We start from the raw sequence: 20,378 nt of genomic DNA on the forward strand, positions 1-20,378 counted from the left end.
TAGGAAATTTAGGTGTAGTGAATGGAACACTGAATACCGTAGACCTTGAATCCAGTTGGGATAAATTATCACTGATAGGCAATGATGTGATTAAGGCCTTCCTGCAGTTTTCAGTACATAACCAGGGTTTTTTATTGCTCCTTGAAAAAGCTGTGCTCTCATTAGCTTCAAATGCTGGAATAATTGCAGATTAATCTGATTGCAATTTTATCAGGTCCATGTGGTTTACTGGTATTAAAATATCCTCTCACTGCAGAGATTAATAGAAGGAAAGTCAACCTAATAAAGTGTAGAAAAGTCCATCATCTTAACCATATGTTAGAAGACTGTAAAGCATTAGCTTTATTTAGTTCCTGTAAGGAACTGTATCAGAGGTCTATGAAGGGACCACACATAAAGTGATGACCCTTGAACTGGTAAACTCCACCTGTGACGGAAACCCAGCATTCTCCAAGAAGAAGCTGCCTGTGTAGTTTCAGGAATTCATTAGGATGCATTCTTGCTGTAGAGAAATGGAAGGAAATACTCACCATGAAGAATAATTACTATCTAAAGTTCAACTGGTAGAACCCTAAACTAAAATCCTTTATCTTGGTGTCTTCAGAGTAAGACTGCGTATTAAAATTGAAACCCACATTTTGCAATGATATTGTGGTCATTACTTATCAGGTTTTAGGTGTACAACCATACATCATTCACCAACCAGAATGACTGAAAACAACCCCTCCCAAGAGCATGACAGGAAAAACAGAAGCTGAATGTAAAAAGTTGTGGAAGAAACTTTTTTAAATTATTAATCTATTGTAAACCAATCAGTGATACTGTCTCAACAAACCAGGGAGAAAACTGAATATTATCAGCAAGAAATTACAATATGGTCATCAGAGATTAAGAGAGTATTTACTGAGCCTCAGTGGGTCTGGCTGTTCTATATTTCTACAACATCTAGTTTGTTATGTTGTTTCACCCAGTGTTGAACTATTAGCAATGCAGGTTATGGTATTATGTGCTACAGTGGTAATTCATTGCATGTTTTTTCTCAAGATTATTTTCAAAAAAGCACTGAAAAAATCAATACATTATGAAGTGGCTCCAAAGTGCTTCCTCAGAAGGCCAGTGATATGATTGGAAACTGAATGGTCTGACCAGCTGCACTTTTAGGGAAATTGTGATGGGAACAGGTCATCACAAAAGAGAGAATTATTGTAGTCCAAAGAAAAGCAAAAAAATTATAGCACATGCCAGTAGCATTGCTGTAAGCACACAGATATTAATAACACATGGATGACAAAGCATTATAAGCATGCCTGCCTGTATTCTTGAGAAAAGGGCTGTGCACAGGGAGTCCTAAAACAAGAATGCATATGTGACCGAGTCACTGACCCTGGAAAAGGGCTGAGGCTACCACAAAGCCACACCTGGAAAGCTGCCAGAATATTTTAAAGAATGATAAGACAGACACATGAACACACAATGGACAGACAATGGTTATGCTGTCGCACACTATTATCTTGACAGCTGCTAAAAATAGACCACCTTCCGTGCAAGACCAAATCATCTCTTCTAGGTGAGGATCATGAATTTAGCCATGAACAGAACCTGTTGAAGCTGTCCCTAACCAGCTGCTCTGGTGGAGTTGTCAAAGATGGCACCAAGGGCTGCCATCTGTGTGTGTAATTTTATTGTCATTACAGAGTAACGTAACACACACACCTGGCCTGGTTCCTCATGAGCCTGGTGGTCATTTGGATTTTGCAGTCCTCCACACAGAGTGGAATAAACTCCCCTCTGAAGTACCTGCCCTTGACTGGAGGGAATCATAGGATCCTTTAGGCTAGAAATGACCTCTAAGACCGAGTCCAGCTGTAATCACCACTAAACCATGTCCCCAAGTGCCACAGCCACACACTGTTTGAACACTTCCAGGCATGACGACTCCAGCACTTCCCTGGGCAGCCTATTCCAATGTTTGACCACTCTTTCAGTAAAGAAATTTTTCCCACTACTTGTTTTCCTGGTAGAAGAGATCAACCCCTACTTACTATAACCTTCTATTGGGTGGTTGTAGAGTGATAAGGTGCAGCTGCCTAGCACAGCTTGGATCACTGGACTCAAACTGGGGTTAGTGGCATTCCTTTCACTCAAGCACACTGGAAAGCACTTTTCCATCCTCATGTGCTATGACTAGATTTCTCTGTTTCTTTACAAATGAAAGACAAAACCATTTATTGAATAAACAGTTTTTCCTGTTGCTCTTCAAAAATTTCCATCTCCTTGTGGTAACGATACCAGTTACATTTTATATTCTCCTTAATACCCTTGAGAAGGTGTTATTTTTGTCTTCAGAACTTCCAGTCTCTTTTGTTCTATCTTTATCTCTCCTTATTGACATTCCTTTTTTTGTTATTGTTTGTAAATCATACTCGCTTATATTGGCATCTTAGTTTTTTTCCTTCCTTTAATTTCTTTCTCAAATTTTCCTTTAATTTCTTCCTTCACTCACTCCTGAATAAAAATTAACTGCCAAACAACATTTACTTTACTTCCTACTTGACTGTGACATCAATCTGGTAGTCAGTTTATTTCACAAGTTTAAGTGTTATTTTTTGTCTTAACCTAGTTTATTTCAGAAAGTGTCTCTTGTTTGGAAATTAATTTGCTATTTGAAACCAATATAAATATATATACTGAATATATAATGCAGAATGAAACTACCAATGGTTGTTCATGATGAGTATAACCCTGCTGGCCCCAAGGTAACCATCAGCTTAATGCCCAGAGACTTTTCATTTACTTTTAAGTGCCACATGAGTTCAAAATAGAGCTGTAATTAAGAAATTAATTGATTTGCCCTGAGAATATTGGATCAGATACTGGATTTCATTTGCATCACAGCTAAAATTAGCTGTTGCCTGTAAATAGGCAGCAGGTAGGGGGGAATCAGCTCCCTTCCACCTCAGCCAGGTGAAGCTTTCTCAGACAAAGTGACTGCAGGATACCACAGCTGCTGTGAGACATCCACCAAACTGAAGGAAATCACACCCAGAGAAGCAGCTGCCTTGCTTGCAGGACAAGGAAAAGCTGCCCAGGATAATATTATGGACAGTGAAAAAGTGCTTCAGATTCCTCACTGGCCTTGTGCCTTTGGATCTGAGGTGAACAGGAAAAAGAAACAAGCGTTTTGAGCATAACCTTCATTCCAAAGGTGTTCCTTCGAGTTTTGTGGGGAGGATATAAAAGGCAGTCATCTCAGAGAGATCAAAGGCCTAAAAATATAAATCCCAAAGTGTACCAAGTCAGATATACTCAAGTGAGACAGAAGTCACTAGCTAAATTATTTAACAGTATGAGTAATGTTTTGACTTTGTACTGCCACTTTTTATGGCATCTAAATCAATTTATTTCTCTAAATAGATCCTGATGCTTTGTTGCAGTAACTGGAAATTACATTTGCCTCTTCCACTCTGTCAGTAAAAAATAAAATTAGCTGTAACACTTCCTTATAAGTTATAGCAAATTACATAATTAAAAAAAGAATAAATTATTTGAATCTATGAAAGGACCAAAGGTATGCTCATTACTCTGAGTCATTGTACAGAAACATTCTTTAACTTGTAAATGAGGAAGGGGTTTTTTTTTCTAGAACCCTAAATATGGCTTTTATAATTCACAGAATAATAAATAAAGACATAATAAGTGAGCAGTAACTTCCCTCACTGAAAACCTGGTGTCCACACTGATTGTTTTCCCAGAACACCTGGAATGTAGGTTTTACATCAGAAAGATATATTGTCCTTGTACATAAAATGGGACTTTATTCTCCTTCCTACAAAAGTCTGCAGGACTCCTCCACATCAGTACCACAGAGGGCTTTACAGAAGAGCTGCAGGCAGTCCTGCCAACACACTTTACAATAACATCTGTCTCAAAACTCTCCTCTTTTCTGCCAGAGGCTATTTTCCTCAGAGAAGAGTTGGCAGACTACAGTATGTGCACATATTTCAACTCCTCCAGAGAAAATCCTTAAGCCATCAACAAAGATGGGCTTGAGCCTCAGCACCAGGCTGCTGGGGGATGGAGCTAAAGAGCTCTCACATCTGCCTGCTTTGCAACAGGGAAGCAACCTCAGGCAGGCTGAGTGAGCCCTGTGTGGTATCAGCAATACCTGCCCCAGCCAGACACTGCCCACATCCCTCCTGAGGCTGTGCATCACATCCCTCAGTTACAGCAAAACTGCTTGGATGAGGACACGAGTCCCCAAAGTGCATGGAAAGGCATGTAGAACTACCAGGTCCAAAGGCAATTTGCTTTTGATTAGAGGAGAGGTCCTGCTGGAGGCTGTCAGAGGGAATTGTGAGGCCCTGAGCAATGCTGGCTGAGGCTGCTCTGGTTTCACTGCCTGTGTGTGTGCTGCTGTCATATCCCTGAGTCAGTGCAGGCTCCCCATCACACCTTTGCAGAGCAGCTGTACAGCATCAGTGCAACAGCTAATGGTCCTGCAACAGCCTTCAAGGCTGCCAGACATCTGGAAAAGTGGCTGACAGGAAAGTGAAGAAAAAGCCATTTTCTATGTATTATAAGGTGACAGAGCACAGAGGATTCCCAAGACCCTTCAGGGTCAAAAAGGCAGCTGTGAAATTCTTCCTTCTTGCATTCCAAAAGTGAAGAGGTCATTGCTGTGATCCACATGCACTGACTGCTGAGATAGAAAAGATGCAGAGAGATCTCTTTTCTATGATGGTCCTCCTGTTATCAGTACATAGCTGATGAAGCATCACATCCAGAATTATGATGGCAGCTCAGGAAGTGTGGAGAAGGGAGGAATTGTGTGTGTGTGTGTCTGTGTGTGTGTGTGTGTGTCTGTGTGTTCCTCCTGCTTGATGTCCTGGTGCTGTGAAGAACACAACCTCTGCATGAACACCTATGTCAGTACCTCTTGCAATTATGGGTTGACATTTACTCCACAATCATACCTGGAACACCATGCTTCAGGTCTCCCCAGAAATAAACCAGGATTATTATGAAGTCATATCACTGCTATAATGCACATTCAGATTCACTTGCTTTAACCAGTATGTGTCCTCATCAACACAGAGGAACCAACATGACACTAGAATCACAAATGCTTTTTTCCTTGATCAACTCGTACCCTTTTATATTTGTTTAAGCTCTTTAAGATTCTTCTATATACAGAGCAGTATTTACTCAATTGGCAAGACCATTTTAGACAGACTGTGTAAATACACACTTTCACTTGGGGAAGAATGAAGCTCTGTAGTAGAGAGTAAAAAATAATCTAAATTCTAAAAGAACTTACTTGTCAGCAGTGTGAGCCAAAAAAAATGTGACTAGTCAGCTTTCAACATAGTTTCCCAGAACCAGGGGAAAAAAAAAGAATGGAATGCAGAGAACAGCTTGACACACAGCTGAATTTATTTTAGAATAGGACCCTCATGCAAGATTGAACTCAGAATGTGTTGATGCTACTGGCATTTGACAGAAGATTACAGATTGTTCACATGGAAAATTATGGTAATAAAAGGTAAGCTGTGATTCTAAAGTGCTACAAGGCATTAATGCAAATTCATATGTGGACACTTTCATCTAATTATGAGAGGCCTTTTTTCCTCAGTTTTGGCATTATTCCTTTCGAACTGATTCAGCTGGAGCAGAGAAAGCCACTCTTATGCAGGAATATGTATTTATATAGACAGCTAGATTAGTAAAGCTAGGTTTTGCTTCTGTAATTTCCAGGGAAAATTCATTGGACAGAAAGAAGTTGTAGTTGTTGTATATTTTTTTAAATGATTTAATTTTGAGTACAGAATTACATCCACCTACCTTTGCATTTGAATAACTTGTGAGTATATAAATAGCACTTGCTTGTTTTACTCACATCTCAGTTCATATCTAAATAGTAGTATCTCACTCTTAAAAGAACAGGCTTTTAATATCTCTAGGAATAAATAGGTGTAATTTATTGAATTTTGAATAATTTTTTCTAATGAACTTCTGTAGAGATATGAAGTTTATTTTTTTCCTAGTCAGTGATCCTTGGCAATAGGTATGCAAAAATTTAAAGCACACAATTCAAATGGTTATTATTCAAATGACAGATGACAGATAAAATATAGCGAGGTAGATGAATGACCTTTGATGGTCCCTCAAGAAAGACTAGTGTTCAAAACTGAGACTTCTTCTTTACTCAGTCTTACTTGTCTTTTACCACCTTGAGATATAAAATATATCACTCATGCACTGAGCTATGTGTATTTAGCTGTATAATACCATTATGAATCTGACAGACAAAAACATAAGCTTTTATCATTGTACCACTCCTATTTCATACAAACACAGTAAAAGTGACAAAATAATATTATCACTATTGCAAACTAATGTGGAGTTATTTGGGGGTTAAAATCTAACCCCACATCACTGTCATACCTAAACAACTTCAACCTATAACCCAGACTTCCAGCAATAAAGACCTTCATTGGTGTCTTGAAATGCCCAATCTCCTTCAGGTTTCAGTATATGCATCTACCCTTTGAATATTGTGTTTCCATCACTATTATTTAGACTACAATATTGAGGACTGGGATGGGCAGGAGATAGGCATGTGAAGAGGCTTCCCCAGAAAGAAATACTTTGTGTGGCCCTGAGGTGGTTCAGTCTCCCAGCTCTGTGTGCTCTATCTTCTGATTTGTGAGCTGCATCAGCCCAGGAGATCAGCTGTCTTAGTAGCTAATTGACTGAAACTCAGCCTTTAAAAGAGTTTGGTCTTGATTTTTTAATCACTTTAAAGGTTTGGCTCTGGGGCCCTCAAGCAACACGAGGAATACTCTGGGTCTGTGAAGGCATTAAACACTGACTTGACACGTGCACAGATGATGAAACCACTGAAAAAGGGAACCTTTGTATGTTGTACCTGGAGGGACACAAGCACACCTTCTAGAGCTCAGGAAATCAAGTTTTAATGAAGAGTGCAGTGCACTGCAATGAGCTGCAGACAGAACTCAGGGGAAGTTCTCTGCAAAGATATTCCACACCTGTGCTCTGTTCTTTTTGTTCACTGTGCACAGCAATGCTCTTCCTGGAATGCTTATTTTCCTTTTGGGCCTTCATCTAAGCCTCAGCCCATTCCTTCAGTCCATTAATCTTAAGAGATTTCCCTGAATTGAAAGCAAACTCTCAAAGGATAAGGAACATGATAAATGTCTACAAGCTCCCAGTTCTCCATGGATGTTGTGTTAACGATTTTGGTTATCTTGATAAAACAATGCATTAATAAAGCAACAATAAGGGAAGAGAGAGTATTGGCATTCCAATAAACAGAAATGAAGAATAATTATCACAGTTCAATATACTAAAGAATTAAATACTGGAATTCTTTTGGAAAACAAGAAAGGTGTAATGGGAAGAGATAAACAGGTTAGTTCTGTTGGGCCTGCCTGAGCCAAAGAATAAATTTCAGCCTGAATCCTGTATTTAGTTCTGTGCCTACAAAAACAAGGTCTTTGCTACTGGATTCAACATATCCAGGATTTCACAGAATGTATAACCCTTCTATGATGACTAATGAGCAAACCATTAGTTTCCATTTTGACTGTCTTTTTAAGATTGTTTACCTCTGACAGCTCAACTCTCCTCCAGAGCCTCTGTGGACACCCCAGTTTGAGCACAGCTATTCTGGCACAGCAGCCTGGTGAAGATGCAGTGTAAATTTGTTCAAGAGGGGGTTTCTGTCAACTTGGGTGTTGTTTTATTTTCCCCTGCAACATTAATCAAGCCAACAAATGCTCTCTCCTGCAGCACAGTTCTGCCAGCAAGGGAGCACCATTATTTTCACACTTGCAGCTGAAATAACTGCTGGCAAAACTCTGCAGTGCAGGTCAAATCTGAAAAACAGCTGAGGGAGACTACATGACTGATAATAAATACTACATGCTCTGAAAGCCATTGTAAGTTATTTGGTTTGTTGGATTTAAAGGGACAGAGCTGTCCCATGACAGGTTTTCACTCTCCCTGATAATCCAGTTTCTGTGCACTGTGCATAACAGTGCCTGGTAGTAACAAAGAAGAAACCATTAGAATGAGTTAATACAGCAGCATTCACACAGTGTGCATTTCTGATCACAGCCCTCTCCCTCAGAGCTGCCAAAGAGAAATCTCACAGCTGTAAGCAACTTTACTGCTCACATTACAAGCACAGTCCCAGCAGCCTCCCCTGGGTACAAGACAGGCAGCACTTCACTGAAGGGTGTTTAAAGCTCTGGAGAACAGGAAAACTGAAACTTTCTCCATACACTTTGAAAATTCAGGACATAATGAAAATCTGCTATTATTAGTGGGATAATGCTTTGCATATTTAGGGATTCACTACAATAGAAGCAGATGGAATATATTTTATTACAGACTGGCCTATATATGCTATTTAAAAAACTAGGGTTTGTTATCTTAAGAGTATGCAAAATTCTGTTGCTTATGAGGAAATTTCCCCATATCTGGCACTTTTTAATTGTTATTTATTTGCAAAAACCTTAGCACTGATTAGTCACACATATGTGAAAATACAGCTAGGGAATCACATTGTTTTGCCTGAGTTATAGAACAATCCTGTCAGCATTTTCATTGGTTGTTCTATTTGCTCCTGTTTTTAGAGCAGGAGATTGACCTTTATTTGTGGGTTAATATTTCTGTCAAGGAAAAGTCTTTTGCAACCTCATGTAAATCTGTTCAACTGTCCAGTGAGGACAAAAAGATATCTCAGATTTCACATACTTGTAAAGCCTCATTATAAAACTGATTACAGCCCATAAAGAACCTAGCATTTCTTAATTGCTACAGAGCTCCTCAGACTGACCAAATCACATATCTATGCTATCTGTGGGAGGTTGTATTTCAGAAAGATTTTGTACCTTCTGTTCCTCTGGATTTGGTGTGCAGCCAGGGACTGCAACACAGTGAAGGAAACTCTCCTCTGCAGCACTTGGGATGCCACTGACCTCATCTAATTTTAGTGATTTAAATCTTAGATTTCTAGGCTACCAAAACAAAAAAAATCAAAAAACCATGACAAAGTTCAGTGTATGAAGACACTGCTGCAAATTTTAACTTTCTGAAAACTCTCTGGGGATAACTATTTTCCTCCAATTACTAGAAAGATAACCTACAAATCACTAGATGCCTAACTTGTAAATAGCTATGGAAAAGCAAGAAGAAACTCACTTTAAATGACTCTTGCTTATTCTGTAAATGGTGATATAACTGAATATCTTAGAACAAAAGCATGAGTCCAACTCACTTCTGCTTTCCTGACTTCTGGGCCCTTGGCACTGATCTCAGTAGTGCTCCCCTCACTGCTGTTGTGTAGCTAATTTAGTTCCCACTGCTGAGCACATTTATCTGCTAATGATTGCTCTGTGTGATCAGTCACAGTGTTTAAGATTATAAATCCATTAAAGCAAATTTGTTCTTCTTAGTAGTGTTCTTTTTAATCTTTATTCAGTTACAACTACAATGAAATTGGGCAATGCATTACCTCAGCTCCTGAAGCTCTGCTATGTCAAAAAAATCCCTTTCCAGCATCTGTTACTGCTGGTCCACTACAGTCTTGAAAAAACAAATTCTCAATTCATCACCTATTGTTATTTTGTCCCTCTTGCAAGGTATGTAATGTGGTTGCTTTATGACAGACTCACTCCTAGCAACTTTGTGACTTCAGAGATTTTGCTTAACTTCCATAATGCATTTTGTATTTAATGTAATATACAAAAAAACAAACTAACACTTTTTCTGTAAACAACTACAATACAAACTGTAGATGTTTTGCCATGCCACTGAAAGTCTAAAACAATTAAGGAAAAAAGTAGTTTATTCCCATGTAAAAAACCATTATGTTCTAGACCTTGGACTGTGTTCAACCCATCTAACACAACTGTGAAAAGATGCCTGCTGACCATCAGAGGAAAACCCATACTTATTTATAAAAGCCCTGAGTGCATTGATAAGCCCTGCTGGCCCTGCCCAGCGCCCTCAGGGACTCCCTCAACCCCACCCATGACTCAGAAGCCCAATTTCAGCCCAGTCCCAGGGTGACAGTCCCCACTCCAGGGATGCCACAATCTCACTGGTCTTCACTGGAAAATTTTGTTGAGTTGAATAAGGTGTTTTTTCAGACCACCAGTTTAACAGGAAAAAAAAAATCATTTTGGTTTTAAATAATAAAAGGATAAAACAATGCCAAATGGTTGGAATAATGATGATGCTGATTTGAACCAAACGTTCATGTGTTTGTTTCTTAATTTGTTTTTTTTGCGAAGAAAAAAATCCTCATTTTGCGTTCATTAATACTGCTAGGAAGGAACTTAATCTTTCCAAAGAGTTATTAATGTTTCTCTGTGTGCAGAATAAATACAACACCACCCTCAATCACAGCCTCTCAGCCTCATTAGTGAGACAAGCTGGGGAGAGCATCTTGGCAAACTCATTATGAGTTTCTTGTTGCAATCAAATTTGTCCTGACTTCAGTTGCCAGGGACATTATAATAGGGAGAACAAACCTTGTAACAGCTCTTCCCCATTTATTAAATTCTGCACTGAATGCACCATCTTTGTTTCACGGACAACTATCCACGAAGGGTGATGGAGTGTAGAAATGTTGGTGCTGAAATGAATTTCATTAGTCAGTGCTGGACATAGATTAGCATTATTTATTTATTTGAAGTTGCCATGGTGTAACTCTAATTGACAAACCAGGGATGCAGGAGGATTTTCTGTGTCCCATTATGTGCAGAAAATCACAATTCTGTGCTTGAAGAACTCAGGGGCCTTCTGTCAGTAGCTCAGCTAACCTCTAAGTTTAAGTAGTTTCTGTGTTATTGGAGACAAAATATTCCTAAAACCTTTGTCACTTCTGTGTCTCCTAAGTCTATTGATGCTAGTGCACACAGAGTTCATTTCTACAAGGTGTGTCACTAAAAATTCAGTGCTGCCAGGATGGTGAAGTCCTGAGGTGGTGCACATCAAAAATCAATTAAACCCAACAATTTTCTGTCTGTGTGTGTGTCTGTAAAATCCAAAGACACTTGAGAAGAAACAGATCATTTTGTAGATATTCACATTCATCTTGTGTGGCACAAAGTGAACATAGGGATAAATAATGGAAAGAGATATATTTAACATCTACCATTGCAATAAGTTCAGAAGCTATCTGAAACAAATAAATCTTTCTCTTGAATAATATGAATTTTAATCTGATAGGTTTCAGCACTAGTGTTTTGCATGACTTGAACTGAAATCATTAGTCAAATGCAACTGCAATATAAATTCATAAAGAGCTCCCAGAAGAAATCAAAGATGTTTTTAATAATCTAAACCAGGTAATACAAACATTCTTATGAATTTCAGAAGAGTCAAACCTAAGAAAAAATTCATTGACTTTGAATTAGCATTCAACAGTCAAGTAAATTACTTCCTATTTGCATATTTTAAATATTTCATTTAATAATCAGCATATGCTGGAAAGCAACACAACACAATAGTAATACAAACCATTTTTAACATGAAAATTGAATATGAAAGCAAGAAATGGAATTTATTTTTACAATTGTGGCTTGCTTAATGGACATATAAAATAGAGCATTTCAGACAACAATGCAAATCTTTTTTTTTCCAAGCCAAATATGATTTTTTGCCCCTGCATTGCATTATTGCTGATAAATTTGCCATAATGTGATATAAAGGCAACTATGGAAGTATTCAGATGCCTGCTTACTTGGCCTGTTTTCAGACTTGCAAAACAAATACTAAATATGAAAGCTGCTATACATTTTATTGCTCACGCACTATTTCAAATCAGATTCCAAGGACATATTCTGAGTGTTCTGTTAGCAAAAGTTAGGATAAAAATGTGATCTTACTGTTGTAGTGAATTTGGTAAAATCTCCTTTGTAATTAACTATTAAATAACTGAATGTATAACAGCACAAATTTTGTGACAATTGGAGAAAGAAGAAATGTTGTCACTTACGAAATATATTTGATAAAATACTGTTACTAACTATGAAGAGCATGATAACACTTTTCTTTCTGCTAAAAAAGTTTGATATTTTACTAGCCCTGAGTTGGCAAGGGCCACCTCAGCTGAAATGTAACAGTTGACAACACACATTCTGCTGGAGGGCTGGAAAGCAAAATAAAATGTGTTTGCACAAAATTGCTGCTGAATGTTTATACAAACTTGTTTCCCTTGGCACCACAACAGATAAGAAAAGTGCTACAGTAAACCATCAAAGTTGCACTGGGGGAATGATATGTAACAGCAAAGGGTTGGGAAAATGCAGCTGCTTCTTTTGAAGGCTGCCAGTGGAATTGCTCCAGGTCCACAAAGTCCATTTCTTGGCAGGAAGCTGGACAGGAAATCTCAGAGCCCCCAAAGAGAAAACAGAACCAGGAGTTGTTCATAAAGTTTATTGGGTATCTAATTCATTGGGACTGCACACAGCAACAGCTAAAGACAAAACACTACTTGGCTTTATAATAGATCTGTTTTTTCCCCATCCTACTCTGAACATCTCATTACACAATGCATGGCATTAGAAGGAGTGCTGGGGTTGTCTTCAACCACTCTGGGAGCCCTTTCTTCCAAGAGGTAAGCAGTCTTATCAGGGATACCTCACAGAATCATAAAATGTCCTGAGTTGGAAGGAACCCACAAGTACAATCAAATCCAGCTCCTGGTCCCACACAGAACAGCCCCAAGGGTCACCCCACGTGCCTGAGATCTTTGTCCAAACACTCCTTGAGCTCTGTCAGGTGCTGTGACCCCTGTCCTGGGGAGCCTGTTCAGTGCTCAAGCACCCTCTGGGGGAAGAACCTTTTCCTGATACCCAACCCAAACCTGCCCTGACACAGCTTCAGGCCGTTCCCTCAGTGCTGTCACTGTCACACAGAGCAGAGATCAGTGCCTGCCCCTCTGCCCCTCACCAGGAAATTGTGACTGCACTGAGGTCTGCCCTCAGTCTTCTCCAGGCTGAACAAACCCAGTGCCCTCAGCCCCTCCTCACGTGGATTCCCCTCCAGAATCTTCTCCATCCTCACTGCCCTCCTTTGGATGCTTTCGAATCTCTTTTTATCTTTCTTATATTATGGTGCCTCAACAGGCATTATGAAAAGATGACCAAACAGTCTGTGTAATTTAGGGCTTCTGAACGCTTATCCATCCCTGAAAATTAGTTTGAGTTCATATATACAATATATATATGTAAACTGCCCGATATACCACTTTTCATTTGTTCCTGTACAACCTCATCTTTTTTCTGTTTAACAAGACTATTGTTCATTTGAATCCTATCCTCAAGCATACTTGCAATTTCTCCACATATTATCTAACAAGGTAATAAGTATTTTTTTTCCATTTTATTGCTCCCTAAATGGACCAGGACAACAGACAAATACACCAGAAACTCTTCTAAAAGGGAAATTTTGGTCACTGCTCTCCATGCATGTCTTGCCCTTCCCTTTCCCTAAATACTACAGGAACCATTTCCAAGTCTTCCTCTAATCATTACCATGGTTACCTTTCTTTTATTGTTTGCCCTCTCTCTGCATATTGCTGCTCTATAACCTTTTGGTTAGATCCCTCACACACACCATTTTTTCATACTCATCTTCGCTCATCTGACAGAGTTTCCTATTTCTGTACTATTTTTTCTTCTCTTTGAGAGCTCATGATTTTGTTAAGGTGGTTTCTTAACAGTTTTCCAAATCAATAGTGGAGATGCAAACTGTGGAATGCTTATCAGAATAGTTTGCAGCACTGACCATTGGATCCTGCTCCAGTGTGGTCATGAAAAAAGAATGACATTTCTCAGGGTTGCTGGATATTGCAAAGTTAAAACAAGGTGAGAAGGTGCATCTTTAGCTTGCAGGTTAAACTACCTCTCCTCCTGCTCCTGACCATCCATCAGCTATTTGCTAAAATGCTGTTAGCTATGTAAGCAGCGGGATTTACAGGGTCAGCCTGGCTATCCAGAAACAATAGTTAAAATACTTCAAAACACATGAATACATGAAAGTCACTTGCTCTTTGCAGTGCTAAGTAGGACAAGCCAAAGGTGAATGTTTACATCACTGATGCTGATGCAGAAGCTCAATCCTTGTGATTCCATGCAGGTCTGGGTGCAGTCCATGGGAAACCTCTCACCCCCTAACATGTTTCTAATGTGACATCCAACTTGGTTCAAAACACAGGACCTGGCCCAGCCCACTGCTGTTGTCCTAACCCTTACAAAACTCTTATTTACATGGAGGCAGTCTGGAGAAAGAGGCACAAACCAGCTGATGCAAGAAGGTGATACTGGAGATCTTCTTGTCCAAGACTGCTTAGAGCAGGTTGACCAAGGTCATGTCCAGACAGATTTTTTAATATCTCAAGGATTGAGCCTCCAGAGTTTCTCTGGGTAGCCTATTCTAATGTTTGACCCTCATTACAAAAAATTAAATTAAATGAAATTTCCTGTATTTCAGTTTGTGCTTTTGTGCTGTCCCCAGTCAAATTTGACATAAGTCTGGCTTTGTCTTCTCTGGAAAAAACACCCCACTGGATATTTATACCCGTGGATGATATCCCCCTGAGCATTCTCTTCTCCAGACTGAGTGGTCCCAGCTCTCCCAGCCTCTCCAGGCCCTCAGTTGTCTCCATGGCCCTTCTCCAGGTGTGTCTCACTGGGGCTCAGCAGAGGGGAAGGATCACCCTCTACCTGCTGCCTGATGCAGACCAGGATGTTTTGACACAATAGCACATGGCATGGTCAGCTTGGTATTCACCAGGACTCCCAGATGCTTTGCTGCCAAGATGCTTTCCAGGAGGTCAGTTGTACAGTGGAGTTCCTCCCCAGTGGCAGGAATTGTCACTTCCCATTTTTCAGCCTCATGAGAATTCTGCTGACCCATCTCTCCAGCCTGCCAAGGTCCCTCTGAATTGCAGGACACCCATCTGGTCTGTCAGTCACTCACCTCAAGAGACCTATTCTGCCAGAAAAGAACCACAGTCTTCTAATCACATCTCTCAATTAACAGAATTATAGCACAACAGAGGGTTTTGTCACCACTGTGTTGTGAGGAAATTCAAGATATGTACTTGAGGAACATACAGAATAAATTACCTTCTCTTTAGACTTTTATTTACAATCAGAAAGCACAAAGGGCTGCATCTTACAAGATCATGTCAGTGGAATTCTGACAGCATGAAGTAGCAAGTCAAATAAGCCAATTTCCAGTCATTTACATTTTTGTTGCATTTTATACTTGAGATACTTGCTCTTTTTGTATGTGTGCCTTGTCACTAAATGTGTGTATCAGGTTTATGTTGTCAACAGCGGAACTGACTTTAAGAAAAAAAAAATGTGGCAGGGGTTCTATTTTGTTGAGATGTTCTGGAAAGACACTGCAAACCGCAGAAAGGAAATCTGAGTTGCTTGTGTTTTACAGGGATATTGAGATTGCTAGAACAGCCCTATTAAGTGTAGTTGCTTATTTATTTTTTATATCAAATGGGCTTTCAAAAGCTTTGCACAGTGTCATAAAATAAAAAGTCACTCATCTATTTCCTACTCTTCTTCTCTTAAAAGTATGGAAATACATTCCAAAGTCACAGGGCAGAGTTAAGCAGTATGAATCCAAATCACTTATTTCCACAAATATCCTGGGAACAGGAATTTCCCTCACAGTTTTAAGACTCTCTTTTAAGGATGGTATTATTTCATCAGCTATCTGTTTTTCTTCTAGATATTAAGAATATTCTGAATATTTTCATATTTTTATTCAGTGAGAAACAAAGCTACTTGCAAGCCCTGATTAGGAAGTTGTTTGGTTTTTTTTGTTGCCCAGCCAGAATCTGGGCACATAATCTTCAGTTCCAAGGTCTACAACTGTCTTAAATAACTTGCAGGTTAATGTCATACTGTGCTGGGGATTTATAATTGCTAATCTGTAGGGAAGTACTGTACAGCTGAAAGACACAGTTTGTTCTTAAATATTTCTATTTATTTGGTTTTCTTTTTCCTGTTATTTTTTCAATGCAGAAAAAATTATGAGATACAGGATTAATCAGGATCAGAAAAATAGTCATGTCACTTTTCCAGGAAGCCACCAAATTAAAATATATATTATAAAAACAATGGTATAGGACTTACATGCAGCCTGTTCTCCATATCAAAATTACAGAACAGAAATAGATTTGGAATTACTTTGTAATATTTGGGTCAAATCAATTGCACTCTTTTGTGATCTACAGTGATTCAGGTCAACACCACAGATGCAAAATGGTGCCTTTTGAGCAATTCACAGAACAACTGGAACACACATCAAATCCTGTCAATGTGTGGGGAGGGAGTGGAGTGAATCATTATTTTTTAAAGAACAAAGCCATTTAGATGTGTGCAGTCATTTGGAAAACTAAACATTCCTATGTTGCTTTCCATTTGGATTTAAAAATCCAAAATATTTGAATCGAGTTACTGTGATGTTTAAATGCACTTGTAAACAGCCCAAGAGTGGAAAATTTGTGTGTGTGGTGTTAAGTTCCCAGAGTGCAGCAGGAGCTGCTTGGTGCAGCAGCAGCATCAGGGTCATGATGAGACATCGAGAACATCACTCACCAGGGACCAATTCCCTCCCTTTAATGACCTTTAAAAACCAGCTGATTTAGCCCTATGTGGCTGAGAGGGTGCTGCTCCAGTTCAGATCCCAGAGCAGAGAGATGAGGGGGGAAATGAATATGCTGGAAACGATCATGCAGTTCCCCACAGCAGTCATTGTTTCTTTGCGTTCTGCATTCTTGCACTGAAACATCACAAGTTTCAAAACTGGATGGCAAACGAAAATGAAAGGATAAAAGGAGGAGGGGAAATCTGTTGTTTTCTTGTCATCAGACTAAACCCCTTCAGTGCTGAAGTTTTTCATTTGTCAGAAAAGAAAAAAATCACAGAGCAGGAAACATCAAGTAGTGAGGACATTGGATCTGCGTGTGACATAGCACTTTAGAAATCTCTTGGCTTTACGTTTATTTTGCTTTGCTTGATGAAAAGGAAACAATCAACCAGTTACATTCATGTAAAAAGTTGATATTCCAAGAAATGGTCAAGTGCAGGGTACACACTAGCTATGCAAACCCAATGCACAGCATAAATAGGAAAACTCATATGTGAGTTTGAAAGGCAGCACTCATAATAGTCCTTGGCAGTAAATCACTCTTTATTTAATTTCCCCCTTTGCCCATTTCAAGCATGTTCTGTATCTTCACTCATAACATATTAGTCACACAAAAAAGTAAGAAGACTTTGTAAGGCACACTTCCTTTATACGTGTACTCTGTGTCTAAATTTAGGGTATATAAAACAATATATTTCTTTAGAGAACAGTAGAGTATCCCAGCTATTGTGCTGGGACACAATTCTACTTCCTTCCATTTTTTAACTCTTGTCAGTTCTTTTACTGCAACAGCTTTTGAACTTTCATCTCTCTTTGGCCAAAATCTTTGTTTCTCCCACTCCTTTTCCTGATCCTGGGCTGCATTATAAAGATAATTTTTTTCACCCCAGAAAAGTCTGGCTGAGTTCTCACTTTTCTATCTATTTCTTCATGTTTTAGGAGTGCATCCCCTGAAGGTATCCTGGAGTTAGAAGCAAATGTGTAATTGTCTATGACAATATTTTCAAAATCAAATGACTGTTTACTTTTAGAGATGAAAGCAGATATGACCTAAAAATTGTATTTTAATATTAATTGTGTTAAAATTATTTCTGTACCATGACAGAATTTAGGGAAGAAATGAGGTTTAAGACTGTGAAAGCTGAAAGTCATTCAAACTCTCTAAATTGGAAAGAGATGGATTTGAAGAGAGAACTATTAGATGGATAGGAAAGTGTTTGGATGGTTGCACCCAGAGAATAGTGATCAGTGGTTCAGAATCCCGATGACATCAGTGACAAGTGGTGTTCCTCAGGGGTCTGTTTTGGGGCCAGTCTAGTTTGATGTCTTCTTTAATGTCACAGACAAAGGCATCGAGTGTCCCCTCAGCAGCAGGACCTTCTGGTGGGTTTACCACTGCTGTTCTCATGGATATTTAAGTATTTATATGAAGTAAGACATCTCCAAGAATTGGGACCCAAACATTCCTCCCATGTATGCAAAGTAGAAGAGTGGGGATTTGAATTCATATTCCTTGGAAAAATCCAAGGGGAGCTGCTTACACAACAAAACTATTATCCATACTAATGGGCTTCTTAATGTTGAGAAATTCCACCTTGGACAAATTTTATTAAACTATATCCTTAAAAAATCCCCAATGAGTTCTGCTTAAGTACTGGTCTGTTTTCATGCCTTCAGTCCTTTCAGCAGGCTCAGTGATAGTTTTCTCTCTTCCATTACAGCCATGGCATTTCCCGTTCCTGTTCCCAGTGTTTTCTAACTTTTTCATTGCCCTTTTGAGCTTTTTGGCCCTAAGCCTTCACAAACAAACTGTGCAATACACCTGGAATCAAGGAAGAAAGTGCTGCATAATGATTAAGTTAAATATTGTCTCTCGACCCTTATAAAGAAATTTTTCATCTATTGCTTTTCCTGGTTATTTCCCAACCACCTGCTATTAAGTTAGATATGGTTGAACACTGCATATTCAAACAACGTGTGGCAAGTATTCGTAAATCATTACAGGAAATCTCCCTGCTTTCCAAAGAAAGTAGATGTAAATTCAATTCTCTTGGAAACTCAGCCTCTGATGGTGTGTGCCTCTCTCCATGGTCACTGTTGACCATTTGTTGTCAGGACCTCAACAAACTTTCAAAGAGCAGAGGTCTTTTGTCCATTGATTCAAGGCACTGGAGTTTCCTGATAATTCTGTCTAAAACCTGATGCTCTCAGTGTCAGTTCTCAGTTGACATATATGGAAACATTAGCTTCTATTATAGGTCAAGATTCATTAAAGTTGCTATTGCAAACTGTGTCTCATCCTTCTATTCCCTCAACTTCTCTGTGACTGTAGTGCTACCTCATTCCTTTTCTGCTCATTGTCGGTTGTCTCAATATAAAATAAAGTTTACAGCATAGTAACCCACCAAAACTTTGAGCCACAAAAATTCATATTCATATTCTTCATATTCATTGAATCTGAAGACAGCAGCAATGTAAACTTAAAACAAAACAAAACAAAACAAAACAACCCAAAACAAAGCAAAAAAATGTCCACTGAATATTTATAGGGAACTTCAATTCCATTTTCACGGAATAAATGGTATTTGACGCTCCACACCATTTAGACCTTAATCTCTCTTCTGGCAAGCCAAGCTGTTATTTTTTGTGGATTGCTCCTAAGTCATTTACAATCAGGCCACGGCACCACTGACAACAGCACCTTTGAAGTCAGGTAGGGATTATTAATTTGCTGTGAATTTTCTGAGGAGCTTAATCTTCTTTCCATACACATCCATTCAAACTCATAGAGGTGAAAATGAAGGTACCAGTCACAAACAAAATTAAGCTATCAAACTTCTCTGGTTTCAGATAAATTCTGGGCAGTGCAAAAAGCCAACCAGCCTTTACTTTTTAATGTGGAACATGACATTTTAGGGTTCCTGAAATGCATCTTCTGGGGATGAGGTCTGAGAGCACTCAAAGGCTCAGAACTCTGCACAATGAGCCCCACAGCTCCACGCAGCCACCCTTGGGGGGCACGGAAGGGGAAAATCATTACTTGTGGCACGATTTTTAGCTTTCCATCGAAGACCACAATTACCAGTGTGAGTGTGTCTTCCCTACAAGAAAAGACTGCGTCTATCTATACAGGTTGGATACTGTGAGGAATCTCTTCACAGAAACGGTGATAAAATATTGGAACCCGCTGTCCAGGGAGGTGAAGTCACCGCCCGTGAAGGTGTTAAAGTCTGGACGTGGCCACGGTCTGGTTGGCACGGTCGTGATCGGTCCCAGTTGGGGCTGGATGACCTCTGAGGTCTTTTCCGACCAATGGATTCTGTATCTCCGCGATACAACCCGATACAAACTTTAAGACTGGAAGCAGCTCGGCGGGCAGGCTCGGTGTGCCCACGGCGGCCGCGCCCGCGTTCCTGAGCACTGGGGAGTGCTGAGCCCCGGGGAGCGCCCGATCGGGGGGCGGCTGGAAGGATCACCCTGCCCCGGGGCGGGACCGACGGCCACCCTGTGCGGCCCCTGATCCCCGGACCAGCTCCGAACAGGACACCGGGGCAGTCGGCAGGCGGGGCACGGGCGGGCACGGCGAGCCGCCCTCAGCCTCTCCCCGCCCCACGGCCGCCCTCGGGCTGCCGGGCGCATGCGCGGAGGCGCCGCCTGCTCCGCTG

General features: G+C 39.8%; 1 protein-coding gene across 1 annotated transcript in view; it reads left to right on the forward strand.

The window, feature by feature from the left end:
* Positions 1–20,378, forward strand: part of PRRG1 (proline rich and Gla domain 1) — a 66,698-nt gene that overhangs the window by 13,663 nt on the left and 32,657 nt on the right. Inside the window, exon 2 of the mRNA XM_033051743.2 lies at positions 19,846–19,963. Coding sequence (XP_032907634.1) covers positions 19,846–19,963 — 118 coding nt within the window. The remainder of the gene's footprint in view (positions 1–19,845; positions 19,964–20,378) is intronic.

This window comes from Catharus ustulatus, chromosome 2, assembly GCF_009819885.2.
Source record: "Catharus ustulatus isolate bCatUst1 chromosome 2, bCatUst1.pri.v2, whole genome shotgun sequence".
NCBI classification, from domain to species: domain Eukaryota; kingdom Metazoa; phylum Chordata; class Aves; order Passeriformes; family Turdidae; genus Catharus; species Catharus ustulatus.